At 41.3% G+C, this 19711-nt stretch overlaps 1 protein-coding gene across 3 annotated transcripts in view; it reads left to right on the top strand.

Annotated features, from left to right (window-relative positions):
- The window catches only part of SLC4A4 (solute carrier family 4 member 4), a 319472-nt gene that overhangs the window by 225434 nt on the left and 74327 nt on the right, over window positions 1-19711 (top strand). For all 3 annotated transcript variants that reach the window (XM_066574071.1, XM_066574073.1, XM_066574072.1), the window contains exons 4-6: window positions 1453-1588; window positions 5434-5594; window positions 8458-8637. In XM_066574071.1, the coding sequence (XP_066430168.1) occupies window positions 1453-1588; window positions 5434-5594; window positions 8458-8637 (477 nt within the window). The remainder of the gene's footprint in view (window positions 1-1452; window positions 1589-5433; window positions 5595-8457; window positions 8638-19711) is intronic.

The following is a 19711-nucleotide window of genomic DNA, read 5'->3' as shown; positions in this document are numbered from 1 at the left end:
TCAAAATATTTCATGGCTATACTGGGTATAAAAGCTTATTCAGATGACTGTATGCGCAAAAACGATTGCCACCGCGCAACATATTTGCATATGAACGAGGTTGATGAGGTTGATTTCCATGCATGTCTATACATAGTACTGCACCTTTTGCACATGCAAGGCCAGTTCACACATGCTACAAACCCATTCCATGAATTAAAATGCTATTTAGCCTAATGAGATCCAGATGTGTTCTTTTACCTGGATTTTCCCCAGTGTTTTACGCTCCCCCTTGCATATTTGCGCACCTCACATAGACTTCTATGGGGGCCTTCGCTGCGCAAAACGCCGAAAGGTACAGCAGGTCCTACTTTTTTTCTGTGTATGCAAAATATACGCACAAAACACGCTCTTGAGATCTAACCCATTGAAAGCAATGGGTTCTATTCTCTGTGTTTTGCGCATCAGATTGTGTGAAGTCAGTCTTGTGGTTACAAAATTGCAAAGTTAAAAGGACTGAATTTTTATACTAATGTTGTCCCAGATATTTTTTATGCACTTGCTACCTTCAAGTCAGCTCGTCATTAGCTGCAACAGTTTATTTGCTGTTTTATGTACAGTTTTACATACAGGCCACTATAGCGAGATTGTATTCACCGCAGCAAATGATTACAGACCATTAGCCAGGAGAAGGGCTTGTGGAATAATTTAGGTATGCAAATCATCTACTCTAGTGTACATTTTGGGACTATGGTAATGGAAATGCAAACTTCTGGCTCCATGTAGTGTTAGGGCTGAAGGTAATTAAAAGTCTGTTTTCTTTTTTTAAATTAAACATTATGAAATCCAACTTCATGGAAGCTGTAAAACTCTAAAGAAGTAATACAAGTAAATGACAGCTTTTAAGACAATGTATTTTTTTAATATAGTGTTAAAAAAAATTCACCATCAGCCATGTAGAAGTTGACCCTAAGCTGTTTTGCAAGTTCACTGATGCCTAACATAATGTATTCTGTTTCATTCCACATGTAAAGAGTGGACTATCACTTGTTAAACATTGCCATATTGGTAATAAGTTCCTAAACCATCAGACCAATGAAAATGCTACTTTTTGCGTGGGAGGGTGGAGGGCCTTTAGATGCTCCCATTTCCCTTGTTGGATTGGTTGGAACTAGTTTTGTGCAATATAAATATTAAGTTTCCTTACCTTAGTTTATTAATTTGGTGACATCTTTTGTACAGATTAGATTCCAAAGTGTTGCCTGCTTTGTAGACTTAGACCTACTTTGACATTTCAAGACACATAAGCCAGTAGGTCCAGGCAACTCAGTTGAGGGTTCTTAGTCATTATGTCCTCTGATAAAGAAGAACTGGAGAACAAATTGAATACTTGTAGAGAAATCAAGAGGGCACCGAGTCGTGTTTCCGTTGTTATCAATCAGGCTGTTAATCGAAGTATTTTCACCTCTACAGTCTCCCCAGCTGCAGAGCGCATCCGCTTTATCTTGGGGGAAGATGATGATGGCCCAGCTCCCCCACAACTCTTCACTGAGCTCGATGAACTTTTATCTGTCGATGGACAAGAAATGGAATGGCAGGAAACAGCCAGGTAAGAACTCAAACGATACTTGTGTAAAATACTCTGAATTGTAACGTCTCTACACAATAGAAAAACAGACATGAAGTGTTTTAACAGTTCCAACAAGGATGTTACATCTTCCATTTCCATTCCATTTTTGTAGTCTTTGATATGCCTACAGCAGTAGAGAAGACATAAGGCATCCATGAGCTGATAAAGTGGATGCTTGATAGTTAACATCATAAATTGGCAGCTGTTGTACTAAAGAAACAGTGTATTTCATGGCTATATGGCCAGTTTACATAGAAGGGTATTGGTTAGCGTTGGTCATTTTCATAGTAGATAATTTCTATTAACGAAACAATGACCTGGTAGAAGGTTTGCACAGTAAAATATCAATATTTAAAGATGATACAAAACTATGTAAAGTAATTTACAAAAGAGAGGACAGAATACGGTTGCAAATACATCTGGATAAATTGAGGGCAGAAAACGGGTAAATGAGGTTTAACACTAATAAATGTAAGGCTATGCACATGGGCAGGAAATACATGTCACCATTACATACTAAATGGGAAACCACGGGGGAAGACTGATATAGAGAAGGTCTTGGGGATTTTAGTTAACTGTAGGCTTAACTGGAGCAACCAGTGTCAGGCAGCTGCTGCCAAGACAAATAGCATCATGGGGTGCATGTAAAGAGGTCTTGGGGCACATGATAAAAACATTGTTCTTCCTCTTTACACGTCACTGGTCAGATCACACATGGAATATTGTGGACAGTTTTGGACTCTGGTACTCAAAAAAAGACACATCAGAGCTTGAGTGGGTACAAAGGTGGGCAACTAAATTAATAAATGGAATGGGCGGACTACAAATAAATTTGGGGTTATTTAGCTTAGAAAAAAGATGGCTAAGGAGCGACCTAATAACTTTGCATAATATATCAGGGGACAATACAGAGATCTCTACCATCATCTATTATACCCAGGACTGTGATGTAACAAGGGTGTGTCCTCTACATCTAAAGGAAAGAAGATTTCTACACCGACATAGAAGGGGGTTCTTTACTGTAAGAGCAATTAGACTATGGAACGCTCTGTCTGAAGACGTGGGGATTGAACTCGATAAACGAGTACAAGAGGGGGCTGGATGCCTTTCTTGAGTGTAACAATATTATATATTATAAGTAGTCACTGATTACTTCAGAAGGGTTGGTGATCCAGGGATTATTCCGATTGCCACATTGGAGTCGTTAAGAAATTTTTTTCCTCTAAAATGAGGAAAATTGGCTTCTACCTTATTAGGGTTTTCTGTATTCTTCTGGATCAACAGTGAAGGTAATAGACTGAAATGAATGTGCCTTTTTTAGCCTTGCAAACTATGTTACTATGTAAAGCAATATCTGATTCAGTGGTTAAATGTTCCTTTTGACAGAGACAACTGATATAACAAGAGCTATCATTTCACTTTCTTTAAATATCACAGCATGGGATTAAAACCTTGCTTACATGTTACTCATGGGACCTACGGTTGCAGCTTTGCAATGTAGACAATGTAAAACTGATATATTGGAATTTCATATTTTAAAAATACCAAAAGAAAAGCATTCGAAAAAAGACAAAAAAAACAAATTTACCGTAATCTTTAGAATCTCAGTTGATACCCATATAACATCCATGCAGCTCATATATACTACATCCATAAACTGCTTGAAGCATTGTATAGTTGATTGTGTATTGTAGTTAGGAAAGAGTAAGTAGAATCTCCCATACACCAGTGTGGGTATACTACTGAGCCTAAAGGAAAACTTTTCCCCTAAGATTTCCTGCATGATTCTCAATATTATCTTAGTTGCTCATAAGAATCAAACTTTCCTTTGTCTTTTGTAAGTTTGCAATGTTCCTTTAATGTTGGGCAAATTGTGGTGGTCTTTGCATTGTAAGCTCTACTAGTCAACAATATTCCTTTTTTGAGGAAAGTCTTCCTTCTCTCAAATGAAGACATCCAAGACCTGTAAATATTTAATTCATGGTATAGAACTTCAAGCCATCATTTTTCCCCCTTTATTACTTATTCATGCTTTTTTCAGCAGCTCGGCTTATGTCATGGCGTAGGTGATGTGCCACATCGTGTCTGTTAGTGGATATATGTGACAATGAACCATGCTAGAAGGGTCAACTCTGCAAGTTTCCACCTAAGCAAAGCAAATCATGGTTTGTAATTCCATCTGGGAATTATTAGTTAACACTTTGGCAGCCAAATGATTTGCTCTTTGAGACCCTCTTGAACTCGGAGAGCAAAGTACAGTATTTTCATTACTAATCACATTCTTACGCTCACGTGCTGTGCTGAGTATGTGGACATAGGTGGACATCTACTCGCTAGGCTTGTACACTGGAGAAAGTACATGTGTGCACATTTTTACCTGGAAGTTTTAAAAGTAAGGATAAAATGTATTTAACTCTTTAAATGCCAGCCAGTTTTATTTTTAAAAAAAAATGCATACATAAGTGATTTTGCAGTAATTGATGTAGTTGTCCATTGTTTTTCTAGGAACTCCACCATATCTGTCTAGGCACTGTGTTTGGTATTGTAGTTCAGCTCCATTCACTTGAATGCTTAGCAGACATGATGCCATTTCTGGAAAAACAGCAGACCACTGCTGTTGCCTGTATCAACTGTAGCCTTGAACAAAACCATTAGAGGGGTATTCTGACCTCCCTTTCAGGATCCTTGATGATCAGCTGATTTTTCGGCTGCTGTGAGTGGAGCAGGCCGGGCTGGATGTCGACATAGGTAGTCAGGAGGGGAAGTGTGGTAGTGGGTTTCACTCGCATTAAAAATCAATGGGAACGCTGCCCATATTACACTTCTGTCTCCTCATTGCGGTCAGGGTTGGACGTCTGGTCCTGGCCACAGTGAATAGCTTGGAAGTGTAATAGGAGGCAGCACTTCCATTGATTTCTGCTATTTGAGCTCATACACTTCTGGTGCTGTCCAGTGATGAAGATGCACTGACAGTGGGCTGAATGATCAGCGGATTGGCAGTGATCCCAAGTTGTAGGCCCCCTTTGATCAACTAATAATGGCCTATCGTGAGAATATGCCATTAGTAGTTCTGGAATACCCGTTTAAGGGGTTCTTGCTGTGATAAAGGTTGTATGTGGGTCCTATTCAATGAATCTCCATATTCTCTTTTACAATGGGATTACTTTTTGGGATCAACTTTTACCTGGTGATGTAATGGAAGGTAACTGGATTAGCAGTAAAATATCTCTGCTTAAAAAGAAGTGATCTACGTTTAATCCCTAAGCTTAGCTGATGTTTGAAATGAATATGCTGTCAGAGTGGGGCCTTACATTGTCTGTCTGTCTGTCAATATTTTTGAACTGTCCTATAGAATAATGCTACAGTCATCCTCTCACCAGTCTGAAATGGCCGGTTACAAATACTAAATAGATATATTCATCTAGACTGCTGGTTAAAAGTTTTAGAACACCTCAATTTTTTATTGATATTTACACAGTTTAATGTCTCAAATGTTCTTTGAGACAATCCTGTATCTGACTGTAAGGCCCCCTGTCCACGGGCGAGGTGGAATATCGCTAGCGATATTCCGCCGCCGGGGAGCAGGGGAGAGAACTGACAGTTCTCTGCAGTGAGCCTATTTGACAGGTAATCACGTCAAATCGCAGCATGGAATTGGGGTTAAAGTTTTGAGCCTTTGTTTTTAAATCTGAGAAGATTATTCATCAGGGATGATTTAGTGATTCTGCATTGAGTAGGGTGTTGGACCAGATGACCCTGGAGATCCCTTCCAACTCTACCAGACTATGATTCTATGGTTTAACGTCATTTTCTTTACATTTTAGATGGATAAAATTTGAAGAAAAAGTGGAGCAGGGTGGAGAACGATGGAGTAAGCCCCATGTTGCCACACTTTCCTTGCACAGCCTGTTTGAACTGAGGACATGTATTGAAAAAGGGACAATACTACTTGACCTAGAAGCCAATTCACTCCCACAAGTAGTTGGTAAGTAGATAATAAACTTGGATTATATAGATAATGCTCGAATTTGTGGCTTCAGTAACACTAACAGACACATACATGTGATATGTGTGATATACATGTGATATGTACAGTTTACACAGTAAATCCAGCAATAGAAGGATTAAAGTTATGAAAGGTAAAATATCAGTGGGATTTGGCCTCAATTGCTGTGTAACAATTTCTCTTGTTATACCTATAGGGCTCAGTCAGATGAGCGATTTCTTTTTTTGCACGCCTATGTGCGCCAAAAAAATGCACTCTACAGATGTTCAAAATGCGCGTGACCGAAGCTATGTGAAATCCCTGGATGCTGTCACATCAGGGCTTCACCTTGTTTTCAATGGGGTCAGCGGCAGCAGCGCCGGCCCCATTGATAACATACGGAGAAGATCGTGATCCTCTGACACAGCTGTGACAGTTATCGCAGCGGATTCCTTCATCCCCATGGCAGCTGTGGCAGAGGAACAGCTGTAGCTGTGACAACTGTGGCAGAGAAATGCAATGTTCTCTCATTGCTTTCAATGGAGCCGGCACTGCTGCTGCCAACTCCATTGACAACAAGGTGAAAGCAATGGGATGAAGGCAACCCGTGCATCGATGATTTTCTGCGAAGGGCTTAAAATATAAACCCTACCCCGAAAATCATCCCTACCTGTTGAAAAAAAAAAAAGTTAACTCACCTAGAAGCGCTGTCTGGCTCTTCTTCCTGTCCCTGGCAGCCGTCTTCTGCATTCTAGTGGCCAGGGATTGAAAAATCCCTGCCTCCAGAAAATTATGCCTATGATTGGCTGATTCCTGTGATCAATTAGAGGTAGTGCTAAGCTGAGTGCTGCCTCTGATTGGTCATAGAGATCAGCCAGTCAGAGGCAGCACTTTCAGTGGGTGGGGATTTTTAAATTCCCAGCCAGAAGAAATTCTACAGGTGAGTGCTGGGGAGCTAGGGAGAAGACACACCAGAGCCCAGACAGTGCTGCTAGGTTATGTATATATATTTTTTATTTTTTTCCAGCAACCAGGCATGATTTTCAGGGAAGGGCTTATATTTCAAGCCCTTCCCCGAAAATTCCTGCAGGGGTTACCTTCATCCCATTGCTTTCAATAGGGTGGCAGCAGCACCGGCCCCATTGAAAGCAGCGGGAGAATATTGCGCTTCTCTTTCACTGCTGTGACAGCTGTGGTATGGGATTCCTTCATCCCTGCGGGAAGTTCCCTTGTCACGGAACACTGTGACAGTGCTTTCACAGTGTTCAGTGATGAGCAGACTCCCTGTAACATCACATGATGTTACGCGCAGCACGGACCTTATTGGTGCACGCATGTCCTATCTTTTGCAGGTGCGAGTATTTTGTGCCTGTAAAAAATGAACATATGCATAGGAACACGCTGCAAAAAAACGCTCATCTAACTTTGGCCTTATACTGTATATATTACATGCTTTCATGTAGCTTAAAATGGATTAGCTTAGGACAGATTCACAAGACTGCATTTGCGCATGTACATGCGTGCGCAATATGAAGTGAACAGAACCCATTGATTTCAATGCGTTCGTTCACAAGCGTGCATAATTCTGTTGTGCAAAGAGGTACGCAGCATGTCTATTTTCCTGTGCATTTGCAGGAAAATAGAACATATCAAACTAATTAAGCTAATTAGCCATTTTTAATATACGGGGCTGTGCAAATGGTTTGCATGTGCAAAAAGTACATAAAAAAATGCAGTTGCGTGTGCCAATACACAATGCCCATTGTGCAATAATGTGGTACAAATGCGTGCACAAATATGCATACGCTCGTGTGCATCCAGCCCTAGATGTTACAGGTCATGGACTAGTTGTAGTACCATAGTGGGGTATGCTACAATTTTGTCCTCCCCCCCCCCCCCCCCCAAAAAAAAAGTATACAGACATAAGGGAGGTGAAACCTAGTCAAAAGTGCGCACTTTTGAATTACATTTGACCAATTAGTCTATTGGTATGGCAAGCAATGCATTTTAATGCATGGATGTATTTGCACACAGTTTTGTGTGTGCAATTTTTACTTGGGGAACACACAAAGAATAGAACCCATTAATTTCAATAGGTTCATACACATTCCCATATTTTGCGCATCCTAAAAATGAAAGCACAGCATGCTCTACCCTTATGTGCATTTGCGCACTAACGGTCCCCATAGAAGTCTATGGGTGCACAAATGCGTGGCTATTACATAAGTAGATGTGCAATACTCTGCGCAATTCTGCTGGAAAACACAAATCCAGAACTCATTAGACAAAATAGTCTTTTAAAACACCTGCAAATAAACATGCCCTGCAGGTGCATAAAGTATAGTAAAATACACCAACAGGCACGCAAAAAAAATCTTGTTCATAGCGCAAATACGTTGCACTGAGGCATGCACAATTGCACATGTAACTGTGTTCAGCCACCTTTATACTTTTTTTGCATTAAAATACATACGCTTGACAGATGGCTAAAACGTGATGTGTACGTCTCCTAAGGCCGGGTTCATAATGTGTTACAGTATGCACCCCGCCCTTCCGTCCAAGGTCATGCTGTTTAGTTCTCCAAAATAAACGGAAAAAAATTGAAATCTGATCGAACAAAGACCAAAGTTTGGTCTGAGCTTGACTAAGTAGAGTCTTTGGTTTTGTCTAGAGTTCCATCGGAATGCCGTTTTAAGCGATTCAAAATGGAACTCCATGATGGATAGATTGGAGGCGCACGCTAGCGCAGTGTGAACCCAGCCCAATTCAGTAGTGAGGAAGACAGCAGACTCATGAACCACAGTAAAGCCCAAAATTGAATAATATTCTACTTTATCAAACTCACTTTTCATATTTTTTTCAGAAAAAATCCTTGATCACCAGATTGAGACGGGACTACTGAAAGCAGACATGAAGGAAAAGATAACCTACACTCTTCTCAGGAAGCATCGGCACCAGACAAAGAAATCCAACTTGCGTTCCTTGGCTGACATAGGGAAAACTGTCTCCAGTGCAAGTCGGATGTTTACCAGCCCGGACCAAGGTAGTATAGAGCCTTTTCTGCTGCCTTTCCATTCTATTCAGTACTAGTATAACTATTATGTAGTTATTATTATAATGTATCCTGTTATAGTTGGACAAGAGTATATAACCTGGAGTCACATTAGTGTGTTAGCCTCAACTAAATGAAGGGTATTCCAAGATATAGAGGTCAAGGCAGAGAATGGGATAAAACAACAAAAAGAAGCTTTACTCGCATGACCGATTCTCCCACCGATCTGTTCTTTCTTGACAGTCTTTGCTTACTTACTAGTGATAATGTGCCTGAATAGCCATATGACTGATGCAGCCAATCACTTATCTTAGCAGTCCCATTCATTATACAGTACAGCTGAAGCCAGTGATTGGTTGCAGCAATTATATGGGTATAGGAGCACTTCATCGCTGTTGCCAACTAAAGAAAGACCGGCAAGGAGGACTGGAGTGGCGGCACTGGAACAATGAGGTATCGAATAGATGAATGTGGCTTTTTTTGTTGTTATATACCATTTCCTGCTTTTTATCCCATTTTTCATATCTTGGAATACCCCTTTGAATCTCAAAAGAGCTCGTTCTTCCAGCCGTTTAGGCTTAATTTACATTGTAGGCAGAGGCGTAGCTAAAGGCTCAGGGGCCTAGATGCAAAAGTTCAGCATGGGGGCCCCCCATGACTTTCTGCTGTATGGTTGGGTGTCTTAAGAAGTCCTTCAATGCAACACTATCAGCCAGAGACATTGCTAGAATCTTAAAAGATTAGGCAGAGGCTAAATGTAGGGAAATCCAATGCAAAATCTGTAAAATGACCCCCCAGCTATCCATGTGCCAATTATAACACTGGTGCTTTCTTATATGATGGAGGGGATTTTGGGTCCGCTAAAGCTCCAGGGTCCGGTAGCGACTGCTACCTCTGCATCTCCTATAGCTACGCCCCTGATTGTAGGATATATAGTTGAATACATAGCTTCCCACCATAATATTTTATGACCTATTGGTAGGGTAGATAAGAAAAGAATGTGTGTGTATGGTTCTAGCAATCAGGCCCCCATTGATCAATAAATGGGCCAGTTTGGCCCTATTCTGGGCTACACATACTTACACTATTCCCACTGAAATGTTAAAGTACAATATAGAGAGTTTTTTTATCTCAGTGGGTTCCATATCTCCCACTAATTTCAATAGGGAGAGACCATCTGTCTGAGATGACAGAGAGATCTCCATAGCAGTCTAAAACATTATGGTGGGAAACCCCCCTAAGTAATGGCACTAAGGCAAAAGGCACATGGCCGTGTCCATACTGCAAAACAGATGAGAATAGGACATGTCACGATTCGTGTTACACAGACCATTGGTCCGTGTGAAAAAAATTATGCATGTGAACAGGCTCGTAAGCTATAATCGGGTTGAGTTCGACATACACAAACAGCTCACGGCCTGAAAATACAGCCATGTGGTTTGGGCCTAAATAATAGAATATTAGGTTAATTGCTAGAAAAAAGATAGATTGTAGAGCTGTTACCATTTCCTTACATGTCTTGATGTATTAATTGTAGTCTTTCTTTCCTTCTTCTTAAACCTTCTAAAACTGTGACCCTTGTAGGAGGGAGAGAGGAGGGCTTGATGAAAAACTCCTTCCTTTCAGGTGAATAGCATGGTACTTCAAGGCTTCCTCGTTTGTGTTTTTTATACAAGGGTTGGCAACTCGAGCCTCTACTTGTGTTTCTATGGTGTCAGCCCAGTCACAACCACCTATATGTATAGTGGCATATAGAAGCTGCAAAATTTGTCAGACCTGTCTCCATTAATGTGTGTGCAACATTAACCATGTTCTTGCCAGAGGGCCTGGCTGCATTTTTATGGCATGATGTTATGCAATGCTTCTCGTTGCATACTGTACAATACTCATGATATCATGATATTATCAAACGTCTTTCTGAAGCAAGTATCGTAACTATGTAAGTGATTGTATGTCCGTTTTCCATCAGTGTCCCCATCCTACTGACACCACCCTGTTACTCATAGCATGGCCTTACTGACCTCCTGCATCACATGGGATGTATGTAAGGGTGGTCTCACATCTCCGATGGAACGTCTGGTTGGAGGTTCCATTGCAGATCCGGCACAAAATACCAGAAGAAAAAGAGCTGTATTTAGCCTTTTTCTTCCTGTAAAATGTCGGATAGCTGAGTGGAAACCAAACGGACCCCATTGTAAGCAATGGGGTCTGTTTGGCACTGTTCAGTTCTGTCATAAGACCGCTTGGCCAGGGGATTTCCCAAACAGAGCAGGAAACTGGAACCCCCGAGTGCACATGTGAAACCACCCTAACAGTTATGTGAGGCTTACTACAGATTGCCTGTTTAGTGAGGACTATGCTCTACTTCTCCCCTACTATACTAGTAAAGCTTCATAGCTTTGTATGACATGCAGAAATGTATATTTATTAGAGATGAGCGAGCACCAAAATGCTCGGGTGCTCGTTACTCGGGACGAAATTATCGCAATGCTCGAGGGTTCGTTTCGAGTAACGAACCCCATTGAAGTCAATGGGTGACCCGAGCATTTTTGTATATCGCCGATGCTCGCTAAGGTTTTCATTTGTGAAAATCGGGGCAATTCAAGAAAGTGATGGGAACTACACAGCAACGGATAGGGCAGGCGAGGGGCTACATGTTGGGCTGCATCTGAAGTTCCCAGGTCCCACTATTAAGCCACAATAGCGGCAAGAGTGCCCCCCCCCGCACTGTCAGCATAAAGATCGTTCTCCTCTGCCACAGCAGTAACAGCTGTGGCAGAGAAGAACGATGTTAGCCCATTGAATTCAATGGAGCCGGCAATACAGCAGGTTCCACTGAAAGCAATGGGCTGCCGGCGTGCGCGGGATGAATTGTCGGGAAAGGCTTAAATATAGAAGCCCTTTCCTGCAATTCATCCAGAAATGTGTAAAAATAAAAAAAAATATACCGTATATACCGGCGTATAAGGCGACGGGGCGTATAAGACGACCCCCCAACTGTCACCTTATACGCCGGGAATACAGCGGAGCAAAAAATAAAAATCATTACTCACTTCCCCCAGCGTTCTGCGGCGTTGCTGCAGGATGTCGCTCCCTCCTGGTCCCCGGCAGAGCATTGCTTTCTGGACGCAGGGCTTGAAATCCCCACCTCCAGAAAACACACGTGCCTTCAGCCAATCACAGCCAATGACAATGATGTCATTGAATGGCTGTGATTGGCTGACGGCGTGTGTTAGCTAATCACAGTAGCTTTCTGGAGGCGGGGATTTCAAGCCCTACGTCCAGAAAGCAATGCTCTGCCAGGGACCAGGAGGGAGCGACAGCCTGCAGCAGCGCCGCAGAACGCCGGGGGAGGTGAGTAATGATTTTTTTTTTTTGACACTTTGTTTTTTTTGTATTACCGGCGTATAAGACGACCCCCGACTTCAGAGCAGATTTTTCGGGGTTCAAAAGTTGTCTTATACGCCAGTATATACGGTATATACTTACCTTGTCCCGGCAGACGGAGTTCAGCGCGGCCGGCCTACAGTGGGTGTGAAGGGGGTGTGAGTCAGACCCGCCCCCTGATTGGCTCAGCGCTGAGTCTGACTCACACCCCCTTCACACCCACTGCCGGCCGCCACGGCTGAACTCCATCTGCCGGGACAAGGTAAGTATATATATATATTTTTTTTATTTTATTTTATTTTAACACATTTCTGGATGAATTGCAGGGAAGGGCTTATATATTTAAGCCCTTCCCGACAATTCATCCCGCGCACGCCGGCAGCCCATTGCTTTCAGTGGAACCTGCTGTATTGCCGGCTCCATTGAATTCAATGGGCAAACATCGTTCTTCTCTGCCACAGCTGTTACAGCTGTGGCAGAGAAGAAGGATTTGTCTTCTATATGTTCTCAATGGGGTCGGCGCTGCTGCCGCCGGCCCCATTGAGCGCATATAGAGAAGAGAACAGGAATTGCAGATCGCAGATAGGTGCGATCTGCGATTTCTATGGCCTAAGAAGGGCCATTGGGGTTCTTGAAGCCTAAAATCACTCCTAACGCTCTCCCTATAGCAGCTCCGGCATCAACAGCACTTTCCCTGAACTATGTCAGAATGCATCTGTGGCGAGCCGCTGGCGGGCAGATTTTAATACTCGGGTGACACCTGATCTCGCCAGCCACTCACTGCAGGGGGGTGGTATAGGGCTTGAACGTCGCAGGGGGAAGTTGTAATGCCTTCCCTGTCTTTCTATTGGCCAGAAAAGCGCGCTAACGTCTCAGAGATGAAAGTGAAAGTAACTCGAACATCGCGTGGTACTCGTCTCGAGTAACGAGCATCTCGAACACACTAATACTCGAACGAGTATCAAGCTCGGACGAGTACACTCACTCATCTCTAATCTTTATAGGATGTTTGATCAATCCTTATCTTCTGCTAGTTCTAAAAAGCCTCAGAATATTTGCATGAAGAATTGCTTGAAATGATCAAACTATACTAGACAGATAAATAGACCCAGTAGGCGTGAATTTCTCCCACCATCCAGATTTCACCTGCCAACCTTAAACATTATTCTGCTTCTTGCCAACTTCAAAACTGTCTTAACGCTCTCTGGTCCAAACCTAACTGTGGATCTGAGAGGTAAAGTGCTGCCTTTCTAGATGTTTGTCCCTACATAGTAGAAATAAATTTAAGGGGCTTTCTAATGTTGAACTAAGAAAGCATATTTGTATGCGCAAGTTTAAATCAGAATTTGAATGATCATTTTTAGGATCTCTGCTTACTGTCAGTGAATGTAAACTGCTAAAAACCTGTCCTGATCATGTCCAAGTCGCACAGCCTGTTAGACCAGATTCACACAAGGGTATGTGAATTTATGTGCACCTTTGCACTACATTTTTGCGGAATTTGTTGCATATTTCCAAGTGCATTTTTTTCACTGTACTTTTTGCGCATGCAAATTGTGCAAAAAAACTGCAACCATACTCTCAGCAATTGAAATGGCCAAGTGTGATTAGTTCAATATGTGTTATTTCCCAGCACAATAGCGCAGGAAAATAGATCATGCACGATTGAAATGTGCATGCAAAATAAGTGCATGTGTACGCACCCTTTGAAATTGAGTTTTTTGTGTGCAAATACGTCCATGTGAATCTGGCCTTACAAAAGAGATGTCTGATACACTTAACTAGCTGTGCACTATGGAACAGCACAGTCCTTAAAGACTACGGAGCATTTTCTTTACTTAACTAAATATATTTTTAGCTGAAAAGCATTTTAGTAAAAATGTTGCACAGTTTGGCTTCTGCAGCTTCTAAGTATCACTGTATATAGCAAGTTGCAGAAAGCTGTTCATGGTATAATTTAACAGCTCTTGAGGCGGCTCAGTCTCCAGCCCCTCCCTCCCCTCTCCTAAATAGACTTTAAAGTGTAAAAAAAAAAAACAGAAGGGAATATTTATTTCATTCATTGACGGTAAGCAGAAATCTTGCAAAATAAAACCACAGAGCAGCATAGAAGGTTGCATGACATTTCAATATACAACCATTATTTGCATAAAATTGAAAAAGGCTTTGTTCACATCAGCATTAGGCCGGCTTCACACCAGCATGTGCGTATTTATGTGCGCATGAGTGCTACATTTTTGCAGAACTACGTTGATTTTTCGCGCGCGCATTAGCATATTTTACTGTACTTTTTACACAAGCGAGGCATCTGCATTTGCATGCCCCCCAAAAAAGTACCGATACTCCCAGCTATTGAATTTAGTCATTAGTCTAATGAGTTCAAGATGTGCTCTTTTTCCTGTGCAATTACGCAGTGTTTCATGCATCTCCTTGCGTGAAGTCGCCATTAGGGCTCAGTTTGGAACTTCCATTGCTGAATTCTATTAAAATCCCAGACAAAATAGTGCAGCATGGTGTGCCAGACAGCATAACGGAAACCAAAGGCACCGCATTATAATCAATAGGATCCATGTCATTTCCGCCATAAGACGGGTCAGTTTGTCCGGGGGATTCTGTTTTCTTATATAACAGAGCAGGAAAAGGAAAAAAAAACAATGCTGATGTGAACATGGCCCAAGATGCTCACTTGCCTTTATTAGAAACTCTAAACGGGTGTTGGACCTGCCCCTCTTTCTAAAGTTTCATACCTTTAAAATTTGCTGCAAAATCATTTCTGCTGTGCCTTCTCTTTGGGGGTCTGTTACATTTGTATATACCTTTCTATAATGCATTCAATTTCCTAGCAGCTATGTTTAATACTGCAGCATATATTTATCATCATACACTCCAAATTAAAAAAAAATTCTAAAAATAGCCAGATTAACCCCCCCAAGGCTACATTCACATGGACGAGCGCCATATCAGCCTGAGAAACTTCGGCCCAATATTGCGCTTGTGAACATTTTTGCTTAAAATTCTCATTGCCACATATAAAAGGATAGCGACCGCTTCCCATTGTCTTTAATGGAAAAAAATGCGAGTGCCAAATGATTTATTTCAAGGTCCAATTGAAAACAACAAGTATTGATTACCGAGGGAACGCCCAAATATAGAGCATGCTGCGATTCAAAAGAATGGTTTTCATATTCGTGCGATAATCTCGTTTGTGTGAATAAGTGCTAAAGCGCTTATGTGAAATCAGAAGGAAGGAGCCACTTATGTCACACAGTCCCTACTGTGGCCATTAGTGGTTCTCACATTTGGAAATGGTAAGTGCAGAACAGATATAACTGAGAAATAGATGGAAAACTATTAAAATGCTTCTGCAAGACTTAAAGATTCATGACTTATCCTCCGGAAGGGTTATTAATTTTGGATATCAGCACAGTGAAGAGACTAATAGATAGACCTGATACTTTAGCTCAGTAAGGCTGCTTTCACATCTGCATGGGAACCCCCATTCGGAGGTTCTGTTGCAGATCCAGCACAAAATACCTAAAGAAAAAGTTTTCCATGCAGGATTTTTTTGTCCAAATGGACACCATTATAGTCTACGGGGTTTGTTTGGTGCTGTTTGGTTCCATCATAATACGGATCCACTGGCGTAACTATAGGGGATGCGGTTGCTCCCGGGCCCAGGAGCCTTAGGGGGCCCATAAGGCCTCTCTTCTCCAGATAGGGAGCCTAGTACTATGAATAAAGCATTATAGTTGGGGGCCCTGTGACAAGTTTTGCATTGGGGCCCAGAAGCTTCAAGTTACGCCTCTTCTTAAGAGAAGTTGTGGGGCCACAAGATAAACTTTTGAACCCGGGCTCATGAGCCTTTAGCTATGCCCCTGGACGGATCCATTTGGCCATGAGGGAGCAGGGAAACAGAAGCCCCACCGCAGATGTGAAAGCAGCCTAACTAGTATTTACTGCTGATGCTTTGACATTTGTTGGAGAAGTTGGATCATTTCTTAGACTGTACTTTCACTCGCTAGAGCAAGAAGTCCTTACACAGTTACTGTATTGTTAGTTCTCTGCTTCTATTCAAGCCTTTAGTTGTCTTTCTCCCTTGTTCTTCTCACTTTTATTTTGCTTTCCTTTTGCTCTTCCTCCTGCTGCTTCCGCACATTCCTCTGCTTCTTGCTTGCGCCACTAGCACGCAGTCCTCTAGAGAATTCTGTGCCCTGCCTGGCAACCCGCATGTCGGATGATGATCTCCGAGTGCGGCGCAGCCCCAGCATGGGATGGCTCAGTAAGTCGGGGTAAATGTGTATTGTGGGAAATGGGTCATATACATGGTATGGCTAAACAATATGTATAAGGAAGATGTTAGTATTTACAGAACTGTACCTATATTCCCCTCCCCGTGCCATCTTCTGTAGAGTCATACTGCTATTAAACTGTACTGTATACATTGTATGTCTAGAATGGGTATATATGCTTACACTAAATATATTCCTCATGTCATGGACCATCTATGTAGCTAGAACTTGGATCAGTCTGATGAGCTTGCTTTGCATTTTCAACAGTTTATCGTTACTCCTTTCCTTTTGGAAAAAAAAACAACACTTGATTTTCTGTGTACTTCCACCCATCTACAGTTACATCTTGTGTGTTGTCAACAGGTTCTTCTTCTGAATCAAGTGGTTTAATATAACCACAGTGACAAAGTAGAAACAGTTGAAAGATTTTCTGATAATATGGGTGCACTGGTTGTCTATAGACCGGCCTTCTGGAAAATACAAAATAATGAAGGACACATCCTGATTCTGGTAGATGAGATCTATAGTGCTGTTTGACTTTCCCCATTAGTAGCTTTGCTGGAAGAACTAACTTGGAGGAATTGGTGGATTTGACTCCCTTAGGCTAGTGACACCTGGCCGTAACTCTGAGTTGTGCCCAAGGGACTCGGCGCTCAACTCACCTCGAATAGTACACCAACACTTATCTGTGTGCTGTCCAATATTCACAGGCATTGAGTATCCTATTTCTCATTTGTGAAACGGGCAGGAATAGGACATGCCATGCGTTTAGGAACGTCCATAGGCTATAATGGGACTGTGTGCTGTCCATTGAATTACATGGAAAGCACATGCCCCGTAAATACAGCTATCTTTCACTAGCCTTAGAAATAGTGACTTGGAGGACTTAAGGAGTCACAATACTATATTTTGACTCTGCAGATTTACAATTTTGGTTTTTGGGAAACTCATGTAGATCTACTTGTGTCCATCTTGTTTCCTTCTATGGACTATGGGGTAGTTTAACTAGTTCTATTGTCCAAGCAGCCTAGATAACCGCCTCCTGAACCATTCTGAGTAGGGTCGCTGGAGGGCTAGAAATAACTGTAGTCAAGCATGAATCTTCAGGTTTTGAGTTGAGCAAGCCATATTCTCATTTGCACAAGGAAAGACTAGAAGCTATGGGATGAAACTGAAAGGGAGGAAACATAAATTAGATATTAGAAAAAACTTTCCAACAGTGAGGGTGATCAATGAGTGGTACAGGTTACCACAGGAGGTGGTTAGTTCTCCTTCAATGGAAGTGTTCAAACAAAAGCTGCACAAATATCTTTCTGGGATGACTTAGTGAATCCTGCATTGAGCAGGGGGTGGGACCCGATGACCCTGGAGGCCCCTTTCAACTCCACCATTCTATAATTCTAAGGTTTTCATTTTAAACCCTTCCACCTAGGATGCTAGTTGACTCCAGCAAGCTGTTTTTGAAGCCTACCTTTATTAGACACTAATTTAATATTCCGTCCCAGAACTTTCATTGTTTTGTTATTTGGATAAAACATGGCATTAAAAGTTTACCTCAAAGTATAAAGTTCAGGCGTAATATAGCACTTATTCAGTGTCAGCTTGTTATGCAATCTGTTATCAAGCTGTTTAATTGCTGCGCTGTTAATAAGGCTATGTTAATGCATTGGAAATAAGAGTCATTTTATACACATGGTGCATTTACAGGTCCTACGAGATGAAAACCTTAAAATCCAGCATGAAAATAGCAGGACTATATAAAACTTGGTGTGTAATTGAATTGGGGGTGGAAGAGAATGTGATTGTTTTTGTCAAGTCCCATTCTTCCCTACTGTTTTGCTTTCCTTTTGTAAAGTAATAGCACAATTGTAATAATTAGCGATAAAAGTACATATTGTATTTGCCCTTATTATTTCTGTGGTGGGCGACAAAAAGCCCTCCTGATGCTTAGGTAGTCATTGTAAAACTTAGTCATATACAATTTAGAAACATTTCCTCCTGTTTATTAATTTACTAGAAACAATTATGCAGCTATTTTTACTGTTAAATGTATAGGAGCGAAATGTTAGGCAATCTAAGTTCAAAGAGCTCAATATGTTCAAATGACCAATTTTCACAGTAGGCTGACGGCATTGTTACTGTGTACAATATGCATTAAATCTATAATTTGTCATTGAATATTAATTGCGAGTGCATTTTTACTCTGGTGGTGAAATCCATAGAAAGCTCCTTCTGGTTTTATGTAACGTAACATGCTGTAAGCACACATGGGGTCTTTTCATTGGAGTTACTGTATAGCCATACTTAAGAAAAGATTATGTCCTTGTCGTTACAATGTCTCTGCAGGTCATCGGGGGGGGGGGGGGGGGGCTTGTACATTAATATGAATGTTACAAGTAGGATAAGTTGAAATACTAATGCTAATACTTTAGCTTATCAAGTACCCTTCCATTTAAATATTTTGTTCTATTAGGCTGTAGGGAAGTGCATCCTGTATTATTTAGTGATCCTGCTCTTATCAGGGGGTTGGCCGGATGACCCTGGAGGTCCCTTCCAACTCTACTATTCTATGATGTATGTAGTGTAATGCAAAATGCAGCTCAAAATTGTCTGTCTCCACCATAGCATGAAAATCAAAGTTCCAGTAGTTGCTTCTTCCATGGACTGTTTTTTCACGGCCATAACGCAGCTGCAAGACCTAAACTCCCTACAGTTATAGTAAAGCAAACTTGGGTCACCTATCTGGATGTTATATGTGTAATATGGATACTACACTTTTGCAAAACTGCCATTAATCTATATATAAGCCCTATTAAAGCCAATTAAGCCATATGCAGAGTGATATGATTAGCCCCCCAGCCAGAGAAAAAATGTTTAACCGTTATCTGCAGCAAGGTCAGCTCATTAGTGGTCCATGTTAAAAAGTTGCTCGCTCTTGGATGGTCCTACTCATCTATAAGAGAAACAGAAACTTAAAGGAGCTCTCATGTTGACAGCCATGAACAAATATAAGTATCATATAAAGTGTTATTAAGGCTTTGTAATATTTTAGTATGTTTTTGTATTTATTGTATATGTTTAGAGAAATTGCTTGCTTGTCTTGTACAATATAGTGTCTTTCCTGGTGTGTTTATGGTGCTTAGATTTTATTTTGTGTCTTTCCAATAGCATAGCATATGCTGTCTGTTTATCTATCTATCTATATCTATCTCATATCTATCTATCTGTCTATCTATTCATCTCATATCTATCTGTCTATCTATTCATCTCATATCTATCTATCTCATATCTATCTATCTGTCTATCTATTCATCTCATATTTATTTGTCTATCTATTCATCTCATATCTATCTATCTATCTATCACATATCTATATAGAGTCATAGGCT

The sequence above is a fragment of the Eleutherodactylus coqui genome, chromosome 7, assembly GCF_035609145.1.
Source record: "Eleutherodactylus coqui strain aEleCoq1 chromosome 7, aEleCoq1.hap1, whole genome shotgun sequence".
NCBI lineage: Eukaryota > Metazoa > Chordata > Amphibia > Anura > Eleutherodactylidae > Eleutherodactylus > Eleutherodactylus coqui.
This window is presented reverse-complemented; position numbering and strand designations above follow the sequence as displayed.